Consider the following 23205-nt stretch of genomic DNA (forward strand, 5'->3'; position numbering starts at 1 on the left):
GGCTGGCCTCGAACTCACAGAAATCCGCCTGGCTCTGCCTCCCGAGTGCTGGGATTAAAGGCGTGCGCCACCACCGCCCGGCTAAAGCCAAAATTTGAAGCAGCTTTAATTCTGGCCAGGTCTATCTCTGTTCCCCAGAAAAATGGCCCTTATCTTAATTAGGGTTTCTATTGCTGAGACAAAAGAGCAAGTTGGGGAGGAAAAGGTTGATTAGGCTTACACTTCAGTATTATTGTCCATCACTGAAGGAAGTCAGGACAGCAAGTCAAACAGGGCAGGATCCTGGAGGCAGGAGCTGATGCAGAGGCCATGGAGGGTGCTGCTTACTAGCTTGCTTCCCATGGCTTGCTCAGCCCACTTCTTATAGAACCCAGGACCAGCAGCCCAGGGATGGCTCCACCCACCAAGGGCTGGGCCCTCCCCCACTGATCACTAAATGTAAAAATGCCTTACAGCTGGATCTCATGTAGGCATTTCCTCAGCTAAGGCTCCTTCCTCTGATGACTCTAACTTGTGTCAAGTTGACACACAAAATCACCCAGTACAGCCCTGAATCAAATTTGGCTCTAGCATTTCAGGAACTATGTGTCCTTGGGCAAGGGGCTTGCAGATCAGAGACATTTTTGTTTCATAGATCTTAGGCATAGTAATCAAAACTTAAAATGTAATTTTGTCTCTTACAACATGAGGGACAAAAGCCTATGAAGAGATATCCCTTCAATAAATGTATACTCTCCCAGCCACCCCACTAAATTATGATCTCATGGATGATTCATACTTCAACCTCTCTCCCTACCTCAATATCAAGACTGCTACCCCCCATCCCACCCCCAGACAAGGTCTGTGTAGTAGTCTTGGCTGTCCTGAAACTCGCTCTGTAGACCAGGCTGGCCTCAACTCAGAGATCCACCTGCCTCTGCCTTACAATGCTGGGATTAAAGGAATGCACTACCATGCCCAGTTCAAGATCTTTCTTGTGTAATTCACAGGGCTTGGACTTGAACCCTAGATTGCCAAACAGTGATTGCCAAACCCTAGGTTTTGTCTCTCTCTCTCATTCCCCTCCCCCGTAACATTTATTTTCTTATGTGTTTACATGCACAAGAGTCAGGGGAGGATAAGACTATGTCTGTGCCACATGTATATGTGGGGGTCAGAGAACAACTTTGCGGCATCTCCCAACACAGTGGAGACCCTGAAGATCACACTCGGATCACCATGCTTAGCAGGAAGCGCCTCACTCACTGAGCCACCTTGCCCACCTGAGTCCAGCTTCTCTTCTCTCTTTTGAGACATGTTTCCTAGGTTTACACAGGCCGCTATGGAACTTCTAGGCTTATGTGATCCTCTTGTCACAGCCTCCCGAAGTAACCAGGATTACAGGCTTGTGCCATCATGCCAGTTTTATTTTAAATAAATAAATAAATAAATAAGAAGAAGAATCATGGGGCTGGAGAAATGGCTCAATTGTTAAGAGCACTGGCTGCTCTTTCCAGAGGACCTGGGTTCAATTCCCAGCACCCACACGGCAGTTCACAGCTGTCTGTAACTCCAGTTCCAGGGAATCTGGCACCCTCACACAGATACGCATAAGGGCAAAACACCAATAAACATAAAATAAAAAGAAATAAATCTCAAAAAAAAAAATCAAGTAGGGCCAGAACGGTGGCGGTGGTGCACACCTTTAATCCCAGCACTGGGGAAGCAGAGGCAGATGGATCTTTGTGAGTTCCAGGCCAGCCTGGTCTACAGAGCGAGTTTCAAGACAGCCAGAGCTGTTTGTTACACAGAGAAACTCTGTCTTGAAAAACAAAACAAACAAACAAACAAACAAAAAACTCACATGACTTCCAACTAACTCATAATCTGTCATTTACCAGCTGTATGACTTTAATGACTTCATTCCTTTTGACACCTCATTTTGTTGTCATCTTCACTTTTTGTTGTTGTTGTTGTTGTTTGTTTGTTTGTTTTAAGTCAGGATCTCCATATGTAGTCTTGGCTGACCTGAAACACACTATGTAGACCAGGCTGGCCTCAAGCATGCAATGATTCTTCTGCCTCTGCCTACCAAATTATAGGATTACAAGGATGTACCACCAACCCCAGCTTCCTTTTTGTTTCTGTGGGTTATTTTTTAAATTTCCTTATCCTTATTTTAGGATTTATTTCTATTTTCTTTATGTGTGAGTTCAATGCATGTCATGTGTGAGAGTGAATTGAGTGTTTGCCATGTGCAGAAGCCAGAAGGGAGAGTCAGATCCCCCAGAGCTGGAGTTACAGGTGGTTGTATGCCAGAAGATATGGGTGCTGAAAACCAAACTTAGTCCTCTCCAAGCGCAGTACCATGCTCTTGACTGCTGATCTATCTCTCTCTCAAGACCCATCCTTATTTTTAAAGCTCAGGTATTCAAGGCTATGCTGGTAGGGGACTTGTGCAAGGCCCTAGGTAATTGCTTGCATGAGGCAAAAAAGAAAGACTAAGGTGTCAACTTCGGTATTGCTGATAAAATGAGACACCATGCCTTGAGCATTAATTACTCAACCAGCTGCACAGTGGTGGCGCACACCTTTAGACCCAGCACTCGGGAGGCAGAGGCAGGCAGATCTCTGTGAGTTTGAGGCCAGCCTGAGTGAGTTCCAGCACAGCTAAGGCTACACAGAGAAACCCTGTCTGAGAAAAAAAAAAAAAAAAGGGAAAAAAAAAACCTCAATGAATGTTGGCTATTATTATTAATGACTTAAGAATGTTGTAAGTTAGCACAAGGCTCTGGGTTTGATCCTCAGCTCAAAAAAAAAAAAAATCAACACATAAGGGGCTGGAGAGATGGCTCAGAGGTTAAGAGCACTGACTGCTCTTCCAAAGGTCTTGAGTTCAACTCCCAGCACCCACATGGTGGCTCACTACCAGCTGTAATGAGATCTGGTGCCCTCTTCTGGCCTGCAGGGATACATGCAGACAGAACACTGTATACATAATAAATAAATAAATCTTAAAAAAAAAAAACAAAAAAAGAATGCTGTAAGTTGCCCACTGTGGTAGTGCATGCCTGTAATCCTAGCACTTAGGTGATGAAGACAGGATGATCAGGAACTCAAGACCAACTTCAGCTACACAGAGAATTCCAGGACAGCCTAGGCTATATGAAATGCTGACTCAAAGAAAAACAAACAAAAAATGTGGTATTTGTATCTTGAGAGATCCGGTCTCAGAAAAGAAAAAAGAAAAAGGTTGTGATGTTTACTTTAAAAGAGTAGGTAGGCTACAGGCTGTATACTACAATTACTCCCTGGCCTCTGTCTCCCTGCAGAAGAGTCAATAAACCATTCTTTTCAAAAAAGAAAAACAAATTAAAGGACACTACATTATAAACTGATGCCTGCACTTATCTGTAATCTTAGTAACTCAGGAAGATGATGCAAGAATACCCAGGCTACAAATCCCATCCTGGAGGGGAAGCAGGGGTGGGACCAGAAAAACCTCCCCCAATTTCCATTCTAACGTTTTCTTTTCCTGAAAATGTTTTATTTATGCAGTATAGTTTAGAATTTGCTTAATGTTTTATAATATTTAAAGTATTTCAGTCTTGTCAACCACATAAACACAAGGACAGAACCTTGTTTCATATATTAGTATATTGTGCTTATTACATTGTAATTATGTCTCATTGTCTCCCCATATAGGTTCTAAGCAATTAAAGGCAGAGATCAAGTTTTACTTTTATATCCTGAGGTCTTTCACACAAAATACATCTCAATGAATGTTTGAGGAATGGATATATGAAGTAATCTGCCCCCTTCAACACTTACCCAGCACTCTACAGCAGACAGGGGTTCTGTAAAGCTTGTTCTTGGACTCAGACAGCACAAAAATTTTGATTCAACTACCACACAAAGCTTTAACTTGTCCCAGAAAAGCATTTCTACTTTAAAGTTCAGTTACAAACACCACCAATTAAGTTTTCCTCTAATATACATCAAATAAGTGGGTTCCATGACTATATCTAAGCTAGCTCAAGGATTTAGAAACCATTATTCTAATTAATGAATTTGTGAATCTCAATATGGCAAAATCCAGTTACATAATCAAAAGAAGTTATCCCTTGTAAATTTATACCTACAAAATAGAGACAAATTATTAGGACGCGTCTAATAATTCTGTTTCTGTGGAGTAAAATGGATAAATTATCTTTACCCCTGACATGAAGCCACAATTTTCACTAGAAATGAATTAACTGGCCAAAAAGTCCAAACTCGACTTCAGAAAACAGCTCTTGAGATTCAGAGGGAAATTTTTTCCTCAGTAATTTTAACTCCTGAATACTGCTTTATTTCCAGGTATTCAAAATTTATTCTGTCTCCTAAAATAAAACCTCATCTATTTCTTCAAAGACAATCTGAATGGGCATACTGTGGAAACACTAGGTTTCATATGCAAGGTACTAAAACTATCCCTAGATTGAGTGTTCAGCCTCCTGCTGCAACAGAAACACTTCCTAAGTTTTAGGTTGTATTTGTAAAAAAGTTTAAGTGTCTTACTGTACATTCTTTTGCCATATCATCTCTACTGATTTTACACTGCATATATAATTTCGCAAGCACATCGTAAAGGATTTCTACATTTGAATGAATCTGGGGAGAAACGTGTTGTGAACACACACCCCCTTCTTTCAGTTCACAAACGCTCCAGAGGAAGCACACCTCAGGGTTTTTTTTTTTTTCTCAAGAAAGTCTCTCTCCCGCCCCCACCCCACGCTTTATTTTAGAGCAGCAATCATTCACTATCCTACTCACAGCCTCTACGTTGAAAAGAACCTCTCCAACTAATACTAGTTTACCAAGACTTCTCCTTTCACAAGTCCAGAGTGTTGGTTTATTGGATATTTCTTTGGCAAGGGATAACAAGAAGCTGGGAGGGTCCGGGACGCCACCTTTCCCGCCACGCCATTTGGGACTCAGGTGCTGGCCGGCTGGCCCAGACTAGCTTTAGGTGGAGCGAGGCGGGGATGGGTGTTTGCAAAGATCTGACCCTCTTTCTTTTCCGCACCCCTACCCCACGCCCAAAGGGTGAAAGACAACCTGGGCCCAACTCTTTGCTCACATTCAACGTACCCCCATTTCCCCCCCTCTTCTTTCGGGTGCAGCTTGGTCCCTTTCATCCTGTTCTGAGTCTCCTTAGCCTCTCAGCTTCCAACACGCAGTCCCCCTCGCCGCTCCCTCCCCTGCCCCTTGAACCCAATTCTACCCCGTCTCCCCACGCCACACCACCCCGCCCCCGGAGCAGCACCAACCCTCCACGCCTGCCCCAGCTCAGAAAGAAGCCCGGTCCCGGTGCCCACAGAACGCCAGTCCCTCCCGACACGTCACCCCGGGGTGCAGGTCCCCCGAGGCCCGACCTTCCGCACCCCCTCCCCCAGCACTACCCCTGCACCCCGTTTCCGTCGGCCCCGCCCCCCTGAGAGTGTCGCACTCACCGCTCCCGCCGTCGCATCCTTAACCGCCGCGGCTGCTATAGCTACAGGGAGCCAAGGCAACCAGCTCTCGCGATACTTCCCTCAGCGACGGCGAGAACCGTGGAAAAAGAGAGCCTCGCAGGGAAATGAGTCCGGGGACTGACGGCTGAGGATATCTCGCGATAGTGATGTGTAAGATGGCGGCGGCGGGGCGGTTCAGGGTTAGAGCCGGGGAAGATTTGGAGGTGGGACGCGGGCGGCGACGAAGCTGCTCTGACCGAGCCGGAGAACGGCGGCCGGCCGGTGGTCTGTCGCCGCCGGCGACGGTTGTTCCGGCAGACCGTCTACCGGGATGGAGTCAGGCATGTGCCCGCCTTCCGCAAACTTCCTCATCAGCCTGGGAACGGGATTCCTTCTCCCCGAGGTTCCGTTTCCCTGACAGTTTCCTTTCTTGTCGAATTGTTGGCGATGGAGTAGGAAAGGCCCGGAATGGAGCTCCCCATCGTCTCGTAACCTTCCAGAATTGTTCGTCCGTTCTTTTTCTATTCCTCTTCCGCCAAACTTATTTGGCGTCTCTGGAAAGTTTATCCCAGGTGCCCCGCCCCATTAATTTTCGAGACCAAAATAGGAAATAAATCACACACCCACACACAAACAAGGACGAAAAGAAGGAAAAACACCCGCAGGTGTTTGGCCTGGGGAAGCAGACGGGAATCTGGGTGGAGTGTGCTGGGGACTTGTTGCTTGCGAACTGTCACGTCCCTAGCGGCGCTCTCAACCCGGACCTACAGGACGGGTTCCGCTCTCGGGAGACCAATAAAGCAGCCTCCGAAGCAGAGGGATTTAAGGAACATTGGTCAACAGGGAAGAGTGACACACAAGGGACTGAACAGAGAATAGACATTTGAAAGGGTTTTTTTGTTTGTTTGTTTTGCCTCTTGAAGTAGTTTTTATGAGGGGCTTTAGTCTAAACCAGTTTTCTCTAGTAAAAATATAGGACCGACCTCAGCGTGCAGCTTTAATTTTCCACTTGCCACATTTATTAACAAGTGAAATTAATTTCGCTAGCATATTTAACCACTTCAATTTGTAATCAGGCTAGGGAGCGGCAGGCATATTTCTTTTGAGTTCAAGGCCAGCCTGGTCTACATAATGAGGCCCTGTCTCAAGGGAAAACAAAATCAATTTCTAATCCATCAGTCGTTTTGTTTGTTTGGGTGAGTGGTGGTGGTGGTTTTTAATTTAATCAAGACAGGGTCTCACTGTGTAGCCCTGACCAGCCTGGAACTCACAGAGATCCGCCTGCCTCTGCCTCCCAAGTGCTAGGGTTAAAGTCTTGCGATGCCACACCCAGCCAAGATTGGTTTTTGTTTTGTTTTTTGTTGTTGTTTTTTCACTATTTCAGAAGCCAGTGTTTAGGAGCTGGAGAGAGATCTCAGATTAAGAGCATTTGCTGAAAAGTAGCTCTTGGACAGGACTAGGGTTTAGCTAACAGCTCCAGTTCCAGAGGATCTGACGCCCTCTTCTGGCTTTTAAGGATACTGCATGCATGAGGTACACAGACATGCAAGCAAAACATCCATACACATAAAAATGAGTAAATAAAACTTGAAAATATTTATTTTGTATTTATGCCACATCTCAGCTTTCACCAGAAACGTTTAATGAGCTCAGTATTCATATGTGGCTAGTAGGCGCAGTATTGTACAGTATAGACTTAGTGTCTACAGTATCGAATGAGCTATCTACCAAAGGAGTAATATTATGGGTATGTGATTTATGAAGGAGGGAACTTTGAAGTTGCTAACCCGATGGCTTCAGAGGCTAGGTATTTAACAACAAAACTAATTTTTATAACACAAGAGGTAGTGGGTACTAGAACCCACTAGAATCACAAACTCCTACCTGAAAGGACTCTCTCTCCCCAGTTTTTGTCTGTTTGTTTGTGTTTGTTTTGTTTTTGTTGTTTGTTATTTTAGAGAGAGAGTCTCACTATACAGCCCTGGCTGTCCTGGTACTCACTCTGTAAACCAGGCTGGCCTCAAATTCAGAGGTCCACCTGCCTCTGCCTCCCAAGTATTAGGACTAAAGGCGTGCACCACTGTGTCCAGTTTCTCTGTTTAAAACAGAGACATGCTTATGTGGAGACCTAAGTTCAGTCCCCAACACTGCAGTAAGAATAAAGCTGATGGGCTGGAAGTAGTGACAGAGTGGGAAAATCACAAGTTATGGGCCAGCCTAGTTTACATAGGGACTTACAGTCCATCCAGGGCTACATAGACTGTATCAAAAGGTAAAATTAACATAATGGCAGACAGAAGACATCAAAAGGGAAAACAACTTTTTCATGCCACTAGAGAGTGGAACCGAAGGAAGCTGGTCAAGCCCTCCATCACTCTGTTACATACTTGGACATTAATTGTTCATTTCATGTTTTGTTTTTTCCTTTTTTTTTTTTTTTTTTTTTTGGCTTTTGGAAACAGGGTTTCTCTGTGTAGCTTTGGCTTTCCTGGAAATCACTCTGTAGACCAGGCTGGCCTTGAACTCACAGAGATCCGCCTGCCTCTGCCTCCCGAGTACTGGGACTAAAGATGTGCACCACTGCTTTTGTTAAATCGTTGTCAATAAAGATTCTACTGCATTTATTTGGAGATGGGAAGTACAGGAGGACGACCTGCAGAAGTCAGCTTTCTCCTCCCATTGTGTGGATCCAGAGGATGGAACTCAAGTCATCAGGCTTAAACCTTTGTCCACTGAACCATCTCACCAGCCCCAGCCAGCCCTTAGTTTGTGATTGTTTGTTTGTTGTTTTTGTTTTGGAGCAGGGTCTCAGTGTGTAACCCTGTCTGTCCTGGGATTAACTATGTAGACCAGGCTGACCTGGAACTCACAGAGAACCATCTGCATCTGCCTCCCAAATGCTGAGGTTAAAGGTTCGTGCCACCATGTCCAGCTAGCCTTAGGTGTTTTCTTTTTGTTTTGATGATGGCACATGTTTTATTTTGTTTGGTTTTTGGTTTTGGTTTTGGTTGTTTTTTTTTTTTTTTTTTTTTTTTTTTGAGACAAGTTCTTATGCTGGCCTCAAACTCCTCATCCCTCCTCCACTTCTCAAGTGCTGGGATCACAGGGATATACTACTAAGCCTAACACAAAAATAATTTGTGTGTGTGTGTGTGTGTGTGCATGTGCACAGGAGTGTGCGCATGTACGTACCTACTTTTGTGCGAGCATGCGTGCGTGCATGTAGATTAGAGAACAACTTGCAGAAATTGGTTCTTTCTCTCAACCCTCTGGGTCCCCAGAGTTGAGCTCAACTCCTCTGTCTTCAAGGCTAGCACCTTCACTGCAGTCCTCTCAGGCCCTCACTGCAGTCCTCTCACCAGGCCCTCACTGCAGTCCTCTCAGGCCCTCACTGCAGTCCTCTCACCAGGCCCTCACTGCAGTCCTCTCACCAGGCCCTCACTGCAGTCCTCTCACCAGGCCCTCACTGCAGTCCTCTCGGGCCCTCACTGCAGTCCTCTCAGGCCCTCACTGCAGTCCTCTCACCAGGCCCTCACTGCAGTCCTCTCAGGCCCTCACTGCAGTCCTCTCAGGCCCTCACTGCAGTCCTCTCACCAGGCCCTCACTGCAGTCCTCTCAGGCCCTCACTGCAGTCCTCTCACCAGGCCCTCACTGCAGTCCTCTCGGGCCCTCACTGCAGTCCTCTCAGGCCCTCACTGCAGTCCTCTCACCAGGCCCTCACTGCAGTCCTCTCAGGCCCTCACTGCAGTCCTCTCGGGCCCTCACTGCAGTCCTCTCAGGCCCTCACTGCAGTCCTCTCGGGCCCTCACTGCAATCCTCTCACCAGGCCCTCACTGCAGTCCTCTCCCCAGGCCCTCACTGCAGTCCTCTCACCAGGCCCTCACTGCAGTCCTCTCAGGCCCTCACTGCAGTCCTCTCACCAGGCCCTCACTGCAGTCCTCTCACCAGGCCCTCACTGTAGTCCTCTCAGGTTCTCACTGCAGTCCTCTCACCAGGCCCTCACTGCAGTCCTCTCAGGCCCTCACTGCAGTCCTCTCCCCAGGCCCTCACTGCAGTCCTCTCAGGCCCTCACTGCAATCCTCTCACCAGGCCCTCACTGCAGTCCTCTCCCCAGGCCCTCACTGCAGTCCTCTCACCAGGCCCTCACTGCAGTCCTCTCAGGCCCTCACTGCAGTCCTCTCAGGCCCTCACTGCAGTCCTCTCACCAGGCCCTCACTGCAGTCCTCTCACCAGGCCCTCACTGTAGTCCTCTCAGGCCCTCACTGCAGTCCTCTCACCAGGCCCTCACTGCAGTCCTCTCACCAGGCCCTCACTGCAGTCCTCTCAGGCCCTCACTGCAGTCCTCTCACCAGGCCCTCACTGCAGTCCTCTCAGGCCCTCACTGCAGTCCTCTCACCAGGCCCTCACTGCAGTCCTCTCAGGCCCTCACTGCAGTCCTCTCGGGCCCTCACTGCAGTCCTCTCAGGCCCTCACTGCAGTCCTCTCACCAGGCCCTCACTGCAGTCCTCTCACCAGGCCCTCACTGTAGTCCTCTCACCAGGCCCTCACTGCAGTCCTCTCCCCAGGCCCTCACTGCAGTCCTCTCACCAGGCCCTCACTGTAGTCCTCTCAGGTTCTCACTGCAGTCCTCTCAGGCCCTCACTGCAGTCCTCTCACCAGGTTCTCACTGCAGTCCTCTCACCAGGCCCTCACTGTAGTCCTCTCAGGTTCTCACTGCAGTCCTCTCACCAGGCCCTCACTGTAGTCCTCTCAGGTTCTCACTGCAGTCCTCTCCCCAGGCCCTCACTGCAGTCCTCTCAGGCCCTCACTGCAGTCTTCTAATAGCCTTAGTTTTTTAAGACAGGATCTCACTGTGTAGCTCAGGATGGCCTTTCACTCAGTGCCTGTCAGTCTGACTGGACTGAGATTTATTGTCGTCCTATCCTTTCCTCCAGAATGCTTGGATTGCAGGCATGCACTACTGTGCCTGGCTGCAGAAGCCATATTTAAACTGATAGTAAAGGGATGTCAAAACCTGAGAGTGTGATTTGATTTCTGTCTGGATCCTATACAGGCATACACTGTTACATATTAGGCCACTATCACTGCTTCTGACATAGTTTGTCTTCTAAGTAGACCTACCTACAAAAGGAATACTTTCACAATCATTCTGGCTCCCTATAAATTTTTTAAATTGTCTCATGATTTATTTGTGTCATTTTTTTTTAATTTCAGAAAATCTGGTCGTGAAAAATACTCAGTCTCTAGTTTTCAGTGTAACTAGCACATGCTGGTCACTCTCTGCCCACTGTAAGGGACTAATTTAATAGTTACTTCATGATTGACTGTGAAAGCTCTTTATTACAAGGGGAGTATTGGTGCCTCCTTGGCCTAATATAGAACCTACAATAAACATATGTTAAAGGGCCGGGCCGTGGTGGCGCATGCCTTTAATCCCAGCACTCAGGAGGCAGAGCCAGGCGGATCTCTGTGAGTTCGAGGCCAGCCTGGGCTACCAAGTGAGTTCCAGGAAAGGCGCAAAGCTACACAGAGAAACCCTGTCTCGAAAAACAAACAAAAAACAAAACAAAAAAAAAATATGTTAAAGGATACAGACCAGCGGTGGTGGCGAATACCTTTAATCCCAGCACTCGGGAGGCAGAGGCAGGTGGATCTCTGTGAGTTCAAGTCCAGCCTGGTCTACAGAGTGAGTTCCGGGATAGCTAGGGCTACACAGAGAAACCCTGACTCAAAAACAAAAAAACAAAAGAATATAGATGAGGGTTGGAGCAGAGACTCCTAGTTAAGGGTGTATACTGCTCTTCCAGAGGACCTGAATCTGGATCCCAGCACTGCCATCATGTGGTTCACAACCCCTTGTAGTCACAGTTCCAGGGGGTCCACCACTCTTCTGGCCTCTAAGGGCACCTGCACTCATGAGTACACAATACGTAGACACATATGCATAGTTGTAAAATAACTTAAAAAAAAAAAAAAAGAAACACATCTCCTCTTCCAAAGGCTGAGGGATCATTTCAGAAGAGGAGGCAAAAAGAGTGTAAGAGCCAGAGGCAGTGGATGACTGCAAGGTAACACTGTCTTCAGGATGCAGCAAAGCAGCTGCACATACGAACTCATAGTAGCTGTGACAGCATGCAAAAGGCTTATGTTAGCCCAAGCCAGACCAAACCCCAGCAACCCTCGCCAAGGAACTACTGGCATTGTCAGCTTCTGGGAGAGGGGAAGTCAGTTTTCTCTAAAAGCATAGGCCCTGATAAGTCACCCAGGCTTCAGTGGAGGACCACACATCCAAGATGATTTGGGCAGCATGAACTGACCTTGATGTGGGGAAAAAGACACAAAGTTAGATGATAGAGAAAGGTGCTGTGGGATGTTCTATGTGGCAAATGTGTTGCTAATTAGTCAATAAATAAAACACTGATTGGCCATTGGCTAGGCAGAAAGTGTAGGCGGGACAAGGAGGAGAATAAAGCTGGGAAGTGGAAGGCTGAGTCAGAGAGACACTGCTAGCCGCCACAATGACAAACAGCATTTGAAGATGCCGGTAAGCCACGAGCCATGTGGCAAGGCATAGATTAATGGAAATGGATTAATTTAAGCTGTAAGAACAGTTAACAAGAAGCCTGCCACGGCCATACAGTTTGTAAGCAATATAAGTCTCTGTGTTTACTTGGTCGGGTCTGAGTGGCTGGGGGACTGGCAGGTGAAAGAGATTTGTCCTGACTGTGGGCCAGGCAGGAAAACTCTAGCAACAGAAAGGGGATGGACCTGAGAAGTGTTGGAGAGGAAAAGTGAATAGGACTACAAAATTCTCAAAGAACTAATAAGAAAGAACAAATATAGATGGGCCTGAGAAATGTAACTATGTGGCAGAGCACTCCACTTAGAATGTGTGAAGCCTGCATCCAAAGAAGGATGAAAGTGTAGGAATTAAATCAGTTGGTAGGGAGCTTGCCTAACATGCTCACAGCCCTGGGTTTGATTCCTAGCACGCATAAACAGGGCATGGTGATGCATGCTTGCCTATAATCAGCTCTTGAGAAATGGAAGCAGGAGGATCAAAAGTTCAAGGTGAACCCTGGCTATATCAAATTCCAGGCCAACCTGTGATACATGAGACCTGTCACAATAAAACAGAAAAGAAAAAAACAACACAATTCTCCAATCTACAAGCCTAAGAATCTGATGAAAACTGAGAACTCTTTGCAGACCTATCTGTGCTCTACCTATATCACCTCAGCCCACCCCAAGGCATATTATAACTTTGGGACAAGCTCAGAGCACCTCCTATCTCAGAATATCTGGACATAGTATTCTTCAAACACTGAACATACTATTTTTTTAATAATTGCATACCTATGATAAAGTTTTAATTTATAGGGTTGGTGGTATAGCTCAGTGGTAGAGCACTTGTTTAACATTCATGAGATCCTAAGTTTGATCCTCAGTACCACAAAAGATAAAGTCTAATTTATAGAAATTAGCAAGAATTAATGAAATAGAATAATTATGGCAATACACCACATTGACTAAGAACACTGCACTACTGTATGTCAGTAGTGTGATAACTAAGATGACTTCTAATGAGAGGATAGCTTTTGTAGTCTGGACACACCACAGGAAAAAAAAACAGTGTAGGCCAGCATAATTTTCATCATACTGCTAGAACAGTGTGCAATTCAAAACTTTAGAATTGCTTTGGGGGTAGACAGATGGCTCAACAATTAAGAGCACTTGTTGCCCTTGCAGAGGACCTGTGTTCAGTTCCCAGCTAACAACCATCTATAACTCCAGTTCCAGGGAGGATCTGATGCCCTCTTCTGACCTTCTCGGGCACTGCATGCATGTGGTGCACATGCAAACATGGAGACACACACATAAAACAAATCTTTTAAATATTTTCTTTTCAGAATTTCTAGACTGCAATTATATTCTATTACATTTTTTTTTTATATAGAAGGACCAATTTGTAACATCAACAAGCAATGAGAATGAGATTTGCTGGCTAAATACTCCATTTTTTTACTCCTGAGGGACCAGTTCTGAGGTAGGTTTTATATGTTTCTCAGAATTTTCCAACATAGATCACCTGAAGAAAATAATAAAATAGGTCCTAAGCCCTAATTTTCTTTCTTTTTTTTTTTTTTTTTTTTTCTTGCCTTCCAAGCCCTAATACTGAAATTCACTTTGTAGTTCAGGCAGACCTTGAATTTAAGAATCTTTCTGCCACCAGGTGGTGGTGGCGCACACCTTTAATCCCAGCACTTGGGAGGCAGAGGCAGGTGGATCTCTGTGAGTTCGAGGCCAGCCTGGGCTACAGAATGAATTCTGTAGGCCTCAGCCACCACATTCATCTGCATTTCATTTTTCTGTTTCTTTGGTTTCTGTTGCTATTGTTTAAGACAGGCTTGCTGTATAGCCCTCTTTGACTGGCTTAGAATTCACTCTGTACCTTGGTGGGCCTCAAATTTCCCATGATCCTCCTCCTCCCAAATGCTGTCATAGGCCAGGACAAACCACCATGCCCACTTTCGAGCTCCTCAGATACTGCTTCCCCAGTCATGGGCATTCTTGGAGTTCTCGGAGTAGCATGGCTAGCTCAGATTTCCAGTGGGATTCAGGCTCTGTTACCCAAAACACACATTATTGCCTTTTCCTCACTCCCTTATGCTGCTTGGATTTCATCCTCTAAATGAACTGTTTCCATCCAAGCCTTATAGCAGATATTTTAGGGAGGCATCCAAATTGTGCAAACCTTCTTAGGAAAATACACATAGTTTTGCTTAGACTTTTAAAGAACACAGGAATTCTCCAAAAGCTACTTTTTTCTCCTCCCCTCCTTTGAGATAGGATCTTAAGTAGCCCAGGCTGGTCTCTAAAAAGAAAAAGGATTTAGTAGTCCAAACAAATTAGAAGAGTAGATTTTAATTCCAGCACTTGGGAGACAGAGGCAGGCATATTTCCGTGAGTTCAAGGCCAGCCTGGTCTACATAGTGAATCCCAGGCCAGTGAGAACTACAGAGTGAGGCCCTGTCTCAAAAAGGAGTAAGCCTGAGATTCTAGGGTGACCCTAAGGTTGAAATCAATACACAGAGTGTTGTCACTCATTCCTATTGTGCTTTCATGGCTTCTTCAACCACTGTACTTCGGACACCACTGGCCCCTGGTACTCTTAGGTCTTTCAACCACTGTACTTCGGACACCACTGGCCCCTGGTACTCTTAGGTCTTTCAACCACTGTACTTCGGACACCACTGGCCCCTGGTACTCTTAGGTCTTCAACCACTGTACTTCGGACACCACTGGCCTCTGGTACTCTTAGGTCTTTCAACCACTGTACTTCGGACACCACTGGCCCCTGGTACTCTTAGGTCTTCAACCACTGTACTTCGGACACCATTGGCCTCTGGTACTCTTAGGTCTTTCAACCACTGTACTTCGGACACCATTGGCCTCTGGTACTCTTAGGTCTTTCAACCACTGTACTTCGGACACCATTGGCCTCTGGTATTCTTAGGTCTTTTTTTTTTTTTTAATTTTCTATTTTCTTATGTGCATTGGTGTTTTGCCACAGAACTCAAGTTACAGACAGTTATGAGCTGTCATGTGGGTGCTGGGAATTGAACCCAGGTCCTCTGGAAGAGCAGTCAGTGCTCTTAACGGTTGAGCCATCTCTTCAGCCCCCAGGCCTTTTCTTGCTATGCTCACATAGAACCAAGCATACTGTCACTATAACTGGTTTCTCCTACTTCTTTATTGATCCTATATGGTCTCCTAGTTAAGTTTCTTTATTTTGGGATTTATTTATTTATTTTACATGTATGATTGTTCTGCCTATGTGTGTGTATATGCACCATAGTGGTACTAGGTGCCCGCAAAAGGAAGAAGGCATCAGATCCACTGTACTAGGTGGTTGTGAACCACAATGTGGGTGATTAGAACTAAACCCCAGTCCTCTGCAAGAGCATCAAGTGCTCTTAACTTCTGAGCCATCTCTCCAGCCCCATATAACCTTTTTTAAGTGTTCCCAAGCTCCCTCTGGTATCTGGTAACTTTAGACTTACTTATTTTTATTCTATGTATGTTAGTATTTTCTCTGCATACATGTATGTACACTACATGCATGCCTGGTGCACTAAGAGGCCAGAAGAGGGTAACAGATCCCCTGGAACTGGGATTACAAGTGGTTACGAGCAGCACATTTCTGGCTGCTAGCATCCGAACTCTGGTCCTTGGGAAGAGCAGTAAGCACTTAAACTGATGAGCCATCTCTTCAGCTCCTCTGGTAACTAAACATGATCTTGTTTTGTGAAAATCAAAGGAACTTCCACTCTTTTTTTCTTTTTTCCTCGAACTAACTCACTTTGTAGATCAAGCTGGCCTCAAACTCACAGAGATCCCCCTGCCTCTGTCTCCCAAGTGCTGGGATTAAAGGTGTGTCACCACCGCCCAGGTGAACCTTCACTTTCTTTCTTTCTTTTTTTTTTTTTTTTTTTTTTTTTGGTTTTTCGAGACAGGGTTTCTCTGTGTAGTTTTGCGCCTTTCCTGGGACTCACTTGGTAGCCCAGGCTGGCCTCGAACTCACAGAGATCCGCCTGGCTCTGCCTCCCGAGTGCTGGGATTAAAGGCGTGCGCCACCACCGCCTGGCCGAACCTTCACTTTCTTAATTCTCCATTTTCCTTTCCTGATATTTCCTAGCTTCTAATTGGCTACACAAAAAAATAGCAAATACCAGTGTTACCAACATTTATTTCCTAATCAGTGTATAATAGCTTCTTAGCTTTATACACCCATGGGCCAGCATGTGGTTTTACACTTGAGAATTTATCTCATGTAACACTGAATGATATGTCTTTGTTTATACCGATGAGTGTGGTTTTGTGGGTGTGGATGTGGGTCTCATGTATGGTCTTAAAGTCTGAACGGTGAGTGTTTGGTATTTAGCTTTAACTGGTCTTTGTTCAGCATCAGCCTCAGTTTTAATCAGCCTTCAAACATCAGAGGAAGAATGAGTTAATTTCCTTGAAGTTTATTGACTGTTACTGGTGGCACAGAAAATTCCATAAAAGAGCAGATTCCATATGGAACAACAGGATGGGCCGTCTGAGCTGGTGAGGAGGGGTGCCTCGGGGTGGGGACTTGAAGGGTGGAAAGGCAGTGCCCCCACCCTTCACCTTCCATTGCCACAAGGATACTGGAGTAACAGTTGGGGAATCCTGTCCAGCACCCCCTCTCACATTGGAACCAAAGAGGGGAGATGATGTGAATTACAGGAGGAAACACTTCACAGCTCCTCTGTCTCCCCATCCAAGGGGATGCCAATATCCACGTTGTAGTCTCCATGCTCCCCGGAGCTCAACCAGGGAATAGGGGTTCGATTGAAAGAAGGCCTGTTGGAGAGGTTCTGGTTGTAGAGGACCAGGGGTTCACTCAGCAGAGGCCCCAGGTCAAACTTGGGCATCTGGAAGGTCATGCGTTTGGAGGCCTTCTCATATCCACCATAGGGCATTGCTGTCCTGAGAGGGGGACATGTTACATAGTTAAGAATCAGAATAAAAGAAACAGGACCGTATCAATGAGATATTACCCTGTTTTAAGGGAAGAGAGTCTACAAATTATAGCTAGAGATTGCTTCTGTGCTCCTGGTTCTTCTCCCTGAACATTCCATGTCCCTGGCTTGCTTATCTCTCCAAAGTTAGTGATGAATGGAGTCTAGTGGATTCTGCATGGTCTTGTGGATGGCTGTGACATACACCAGCATTTTAGTAAAAGTGGCCCCAAATACTGTAGACCCAATGGTATGAGACCACACTTAGATTACAATGTATCTGCCCCCTCCAATTCTACCCTCACTGCAAAGGGATAGTAGATGGCCTGGCTGGGAGGAATTAACAATCTAATGTAAAAGCACTTCTGTAGACATCCCTCAACCTGCTCTCACACAGATCTCCTATCCATGGTCTACGGTGCCCAATTCTAAACCAGTAACTTGGAGCAGGGTATAAGGAAACAGAAGTGTCCTGTAGAGAGAGTAATGGCACCATCAATTGAATGGGAGGGAGCCAGAAGAAGGTCCAACCACAAAATGTAGTATCCCCATTTTACCTTCAAAGAAACCAAAGCTCAAAAAAGCAGTGCCCAAACTGCTGATCAGTGAACAGAGATCTTGTTTCCCAACAAATCTTTCCTCCACCACACTGCCACAAGAGGCAAAAGAGCAGAGATCTTCCATGAAGGCCTATATCCCCTTAGTCTTCTGAAACATTTAACTACAATCCCATACCAAGTATAACACAGTAAGTACCACACAGTGGAATACATCTGGTTTCTTCCCACTACCCTACCTGTTGAAGGACTTATATTTGGGGAGTTCAGCTTTGGCCCCATATGCCAACAGGTCAATGCCAAGTTCCACTTTTTGCTGAGGGTCAACCCCCATGGCCCGATCCCATGGGGAAATATAAGTCTTGAACACTGTGACATGTTTTCCTTCTCCACCTGCCTGGTCACCTGGTAGCCATGAGAGAGAAACATAAATCAAATAATAGCAGCTATTATTAGTAGCTAATGAAAGCTAATCCCGTATTCCACCACTAGAGAAGTTGCTGAGTCTAGAGACCTGAGGTATAACATCCTGGGAGTTGTATGTAGTTTATAACATAAAGGTAGTCTGGGGTGAGATCTGTGACTGAATCTGAAAAGCCAGGGGGGAAAAATAACTAAAAGATAAGACTGTGGGTGAAATAGACACATTGCTGTATCCTGGATACCTTCTGGGTGCCTCATTCTCCCTCTTCCCAAATAGGCCCCATTCCTAGGGACATCCCTGCTCTAGGGACCAGATGCATTACTTCTGGTGAGAATGCTTGCCTGTTCCTGGCTCTCCATTCCCTGCTGTGCCAGGAGCTCCTCCTCTGCCAGCCTGGCCCCCAGGACCACCTGCACCCCCAGCTCCAAAGCCGGAGCCTTGATGATGGTGATGGTCAGAGCCATACTGTCCAGCAGAGCCACTGCCCCCGGCCTGGCCTCCACCACTGCCCTTGCCATAGGAGAACCCCTGACCCGCTGTCTCCAGCTGTCCCCCCACTGTGGGAAGGAACTTCTGGAAGTGATCCTGAAAGGAAAACAGAAAGCGAGAGGAAGGTTAGCAGTGGGTGTGCAGAATACACAAAGACAGAGTACATATACAAGAGGGGGTGCGTGGAGTTTAGGACCAGCCAGAAGATCCCAGCGCTCTGAGAAATCCTCCCTAATAACTGCATAGGAGATTGTTACCTGAGGGAATTACTTTCCTACAGAGGGTTCATTCCCTAATTACAGCTCCAGGTAAGGCAGCTCATTTCCCACTCGCACTCCCTGTCTTGACAAGGCAAAGCAAACAAAGACATCTCCTCAACAAGAAACTGCAAGGAGGAGTGTCGGGGAGAAGCCAGTTGTAATTTGAAAAAGGGAAGAGACCTCTGTCCCTCCTTCTCAGTCTGCCCAGCGGTGAGCACTCTTGCCCTGCTCCTCTCTCCCTCTCCCCTCTTGATGGCCTACGGGACCAGAACTTTCTCACAGTGAAACTGTAGCAGGTGAAGCGGGGGAGGATGGCCAAAAGGGCAACACTGGGTTTGGCTCCAAAGCCTAAAAATAACCCCCAACTCCTTGAGGAGGCCCTCCTGGCCACCTTACCAAGTAGCCCCATGCTCCACCCAGCTGTAACCAGACCCAGTCCGGAGGAGGGCTTCGGGCCCTCCTAAAGTTAGATATGACCCACTCAGCACTTTGATTCTGCACAAGGGCTAATGACAGACTCCTCTGCCTTGGCCACGTCCATGTAGGCATCTATTTCCACTGTCCCCCAGCTACCCAGAGAAGGTGGAGGAGGAAGAGAGAAAACGGAGCCGGTCCCCTCCTCCTCAGCTGTAACATCCTGTGCCTGGCCTCTCTCCAATCCCTTCTTCTCTTTCTTTGGAGAAGCCTGACTATGTGTGGTCTTAAAGAAAGAAGATTAGTCCCCCTGTCCTGCATCCTTAAAGAAGAGATTAAACCTAAAAAAAAAAAAGATTTATTCAAAATGAAGATGGCTATAAAAACTCATTAAGCTCCTCTAATGTTGCCAAATTTAACAAATAAAATTGCAGACTACCACTTAAATTTTATGTTCAGGTATAGAACAATATTTTTAATATAAATATGCCCTAAGTATTTAGTGGGACATGTTTACATTAAGAAAGTGTTTGTTAAGCATTTAAGTTTAAAATATAACACATTTTTAATCCTAGCACTCAGGAGACAGAGGCAGGCAGAGCTCTGTGAGTTTGAGGCCAGCCTGATCTACATAGTTCCAGGCTAGCCAGATTTACATAGTAAAATTCTATATCAAAAAAAAATATTTTATTATTCCAATCTTATTTTTTTGTTTATTTGTTTGTTTGTTTTTGAAACAGGATTTCTCTGTGTAACAATCCTGGCAGTCCTGGAATTCGATTTATAGACCAGGCTGGCCTGAAACTCACAGAGATCCGCCTGCCTCTGATTAAAGGTGTGAGCCACTACTGCCCCGCCTTATATTGTTTTTATGTCCAAAATGTTACATGTTACAAACAACATATTTAACAGGAAAAAAAGACAACTGTTGATTTTAAAAACTTTTCTCAAATTCATGAGCAATCCTCCACCCTTAGCCTCTTCAGTGACCAAGCTCATTGTATAAACCTGGAGGTCAAATTTAACTGGATACTTTCTTTGGATTTTTGTTGCTTGCTGTTTGCTTTTGGGGGCACTGGAAACGGATCCTAGGGTCCCATACATTCTAGGCACTTGCTCTGTCACTCAGCTATACAGTCAGCCCCGAGATTCTGTAGTTTTTAATTCTTGTTTCATTTTTATGTCCCCAATATTACAAAGAACATACTTTACTAAAAAATATTCATTGTGTATCTTAACTTCAAAATACAGGACCAGGTGTCCTGTGTTTTATCTGGCAACCCTATTTTAACACTTTCCCACACTGGGAAGGAATTCTCTCCCTCTGGGTGTGGTACTCCTCAGCCTGTACTGGCTCTAAGACGGGACTAAGCTTCAGAAATGGCTGTAACCCACCCTAGAGCTGTTGGGAATGTAATATATGTAGGGACTTAATGAGCTTATCATTTCTCATGGAGAGGAGGTTGGTGGTATTTGGGGAACCTGGGGCTACTGAGAAGCTGTCAGAAAAGGCATTGGGCTGTGAGAGAGGTTCATGTCCATCCTCACCATTGAGCTGTCAGAGAAAACATCGGGGTGGTTCTCATAGATAAATTTCTCCACCCGCATCTGTCGCAGCTTGAACATCTTGGAGCCTCGGTTGGTAAGCAGCGACAACTCCTCCAACATCACATCCCTTGGGACACTGATCTTCTTGCCTAGGTTCAGGCCGGAGCTCTCCCGTCCGCCTTATCCAGGAGGTGGAGAAGAGGAAATTAAGGCTTTCTGAACTCAAGAGTAGAACCACCACCCACAGCTGAGTCTATAATCAAAGAGATCATTTAGGGGCAAGATGCTGTTATCTGACCAAGGTCTATCTAGTTTATGAGAAGTTTTTGTCTTATTTGTGTATCTTTTAAATTTTTTAAGAGATTTGTTTGTGTTTTATGTGTATTGAGTATTTTGTGTGCATGTGTGTTATGTGCACCACATGGGTGCCTGGTGCCCACAGAGGTCAGAAAAGGGCTCAGATCCCCTGGAACGGGAGTTAATGATGGTTGTGAGCTACCATGTGGGTGCCAGGAACTGAACCTGGGTCCTTCTCAAGAGCAACTTGCTCTTAATCACCAAGTCATCTCCCCACTTCTTCAGTCTGTGTGGGGTGTGCGTCTGTATGTGTGTGTGTGTGGTGGGGGGAGGGACGGTGTGTGTAGAGTGTGTGTGTTTGAGACAGGGTCTCACTATGTAACCCTGGCAGGCCTGGAATTCACTATTAGACCAGGCTAGCCTTGAACTCACAAATCAGCCTGCCTCTGCCTCCTGAGTGCTAGGATTAAAGGTGTGCTCCACCATACACAGCCCATGAGAAGTTTTGATTTCCTGGTTCCAAGTTAGAGAGAACACAAGGGAACAAGGGTTCGGGGCATAACAGTTGGAATACGAGAGTAGAGAAGTAAGCAGGGCCAAAGGGGGCATGGGCTTGGAGTGGAAGAGAACAAGTATAAGGGAATATCGTAGACAGAGGCCAGGAGAGAAATTATAGCATGGGGGGAAGCTGATAGGCCCAGCCCATGTGCAGTTGCCCATCTCTAAATACGGATCCTTGTGTCCTTTCGTTTTGATTCGGTGAACTCTGGCTCCAGAGGTATCAGGAGAACTTCACACTTGGTAACTCGTGTGCATCCCTGGGGAGTACGCCTGCGCACTTTCCTATTTTAAATGCTTACACAAGTTGTCTAGCACTTAGAAAGAAAGAAGGGAATTAACCATTTGGTGAGGCCTAGCTTGTGTCCCCACATATACCTCATTGACATGGGTCCTGTGGTCTGGCCCTGGCTGAGTAGCACAGCAGGGTGTTATCTCCTAGTAATCAGTGCAAAGGGTAGGAGGACGCAGAGTAAATGTTGAGCTCTTCCTGTCTCTTTCTCCTCGTCCTTCTTGGTTTTTTTTTTTTTTTTTTTGAGACAGGGTTTCTCTGTGTAGCTTTGTGCCTCTCCTGGAACTCACTCGGTAGTCCAGGCTGGCCTCGAACTCACAGAGATCCGCCTGGCTCTGCCTCCCGAGTGCTGGGATTAAAGGCGTGCGCCACCACCGCCCGGCTTCCTCGTCCTTCTTACCTCTCCCATCACTTCTGTCCCCCACACCCTCCATGGCTGGAATTCCTCTGACTTATATCCAGTCTTATGGAATTTCTGGGACTCCTGTGTCAGGGTGCTCTTAAAAGTCCTACATTAGCCGGGCGGTGGTGGTGCACGCCTTTAATCCCAGCACTCGGGAGGCAGAGCCAGGCGGATCTCTGTGAGTTCGAGGCCAGCCTGGGCTACCGAGTGAGTTCCAGGAGAGGCGCAAAGCTACACAGAGAAACCCTGTCTCGAAAAACCAAAAAAAAAAAAAAAAGTCCTGCATTAGGGAGCTCCAGGCATGCCCTACCTCCAGTGAGTTCCATGATCAGTTTGCTGGATTTCCTCCTCTTGTTAGGGGCCGGGGTCCCCGAGAGCGGCATGGTGGAGATGGATTTGACCTGGAAGGAGTGGGAAGCAGAGGAGAGACAGGGAATGGGAAGGATGAGTATGTGTACTACAGCTGTACTTCTTTCTTTTTCTTTTTCTTTTTGAGAGGGTTTCTCTGTGTAGCCCTGGCTGGCCTGTGTCCTGGAACTTCTCTGTAGACCAGGCTGGCCTCGAACTCACAGATCTGCCTGCCTCTGCCTCCCAAGTTGGGGTGTGCCACCACCTCCCAACTTAGTACTCCTTAACTTGGGGTTAAGGACAAAATTTCTTCAGATCGTGTGTGTGTGTGTGTGTGTGTGTGTGTGTGTGTGTGTTTCTCCAGTGCTGAGGACTGAACTCAAGGCTTCATGTATGCCACGTGGATTCTCTACCACTAAGCTATGCCATCCACTTCAGGTTTTCACAGAAATGTGTATTCCCCGAGAAGGTAAACTTTACTGCCATGGGGCTTCTGTTTTCTTTGGAATCAGAACAGGAGGTAGAGCTACAGCCCTTTCTCTACCTCTTCCCAGCCTCTTGTGCCCACTTTCCAAAGATCCTGTGTGGGGAT

General features: G+C 46.3%; 2 protein-coding genes and 1 long non-coding RNA gene across 3 annotated transcripts in view; 1 reads left to right on the forward strand and 2 right to left on the reverse strand.

Annotated features, from left to right (window-relative positions):
- The window catches only part of Usp54 (ubiquitin specific peptidase 54), a 95142-nt gene extending 88970 nt beyond the window's left edge, over positions 1 to 6172 (reverse strand). The window contains exon 1 of the mRNA XM_059273807.1: positions 5475 to 6172. The gene's annotated coding sequence lies outside the window, so the exon portion shown is untranslated. The remainder of the gene's footprint in view (positions 1 to 5474) is intronic.
- Positions 6173 to 16450: 10278 nt separating this feature from the next.
- On the forward strand, positions 16451 to 21093 carry LOC131919544 (uncharacterized). The gene is made up of 2 exons (XR_009381282.1): positions 16451 to 16586; positions 20785 to 21093. It is a non-coding gene; the product is annotated as an uncharacterized LOC131919544 (long non-coding RNA).
- Positions 16451 to 22648, reverse strand: Myoz1 (myozenin 1). The gene is made up of 5 exons (XM_059273810.1): positions 22576 to 22648; positions 20716 to 20894; positions 18346 to 18589; positions 17820 to 17985; positions 16451 to 16991 (listed from the first exon to the last, which is right to left on the reverse strand). The coding sequence occupies exons 1-5, from the start codon at positions 22646 to 22648 to the stop codon at positions 16760 to 16762; spliced, it is 894 nt and encodes a 297-aa protein (XP_059129793.1). The 3' UTR covers positions 16451 to 16759.
- Between the last annotated feature and the right edge of the window lie 557 nt (positions 22649 to 23205).

Source organism: Peromyscus eremicus, chromosome 9, assembly GCF_949786415.1.
Source record: "Peromyscus eremicus chromosome 9, PerEre_H2_v1, whole genome shotgun sequence".
Taxonomy (NCBI): Eukaryota; Metazoa; Chordata; class Mammalia; order Rodentia; family Cricetidae; genus Peromyscus; species Peromyscus eremicus.

Excerpts from the sequence above, each read along its gene's own strand:
- Myoz1 (XM_059273810.1), bottom strand. The coding sequence starts at position 22,648 with ATGCCGCTCTCGGGGACCCCGGCCCCTAACAAGAGGAGGAAATCCAGC. Across the intron at positions 18,590-20,715 it reads TTTTCTCTGACAGCTCAATG|GATCACTTCCAGAAGTTCCT; the intron begins GTGAGGATGGAC and ends TTTTCCTTTCAG. Across the intron at positions 17,986-18,345 it reads GAATGGAGAGCCAGGAACAG|GTGACCAGGCAGGTGGAGAA; the intron begins GCAAGCATTCTC and ends CATGGCTACCAG.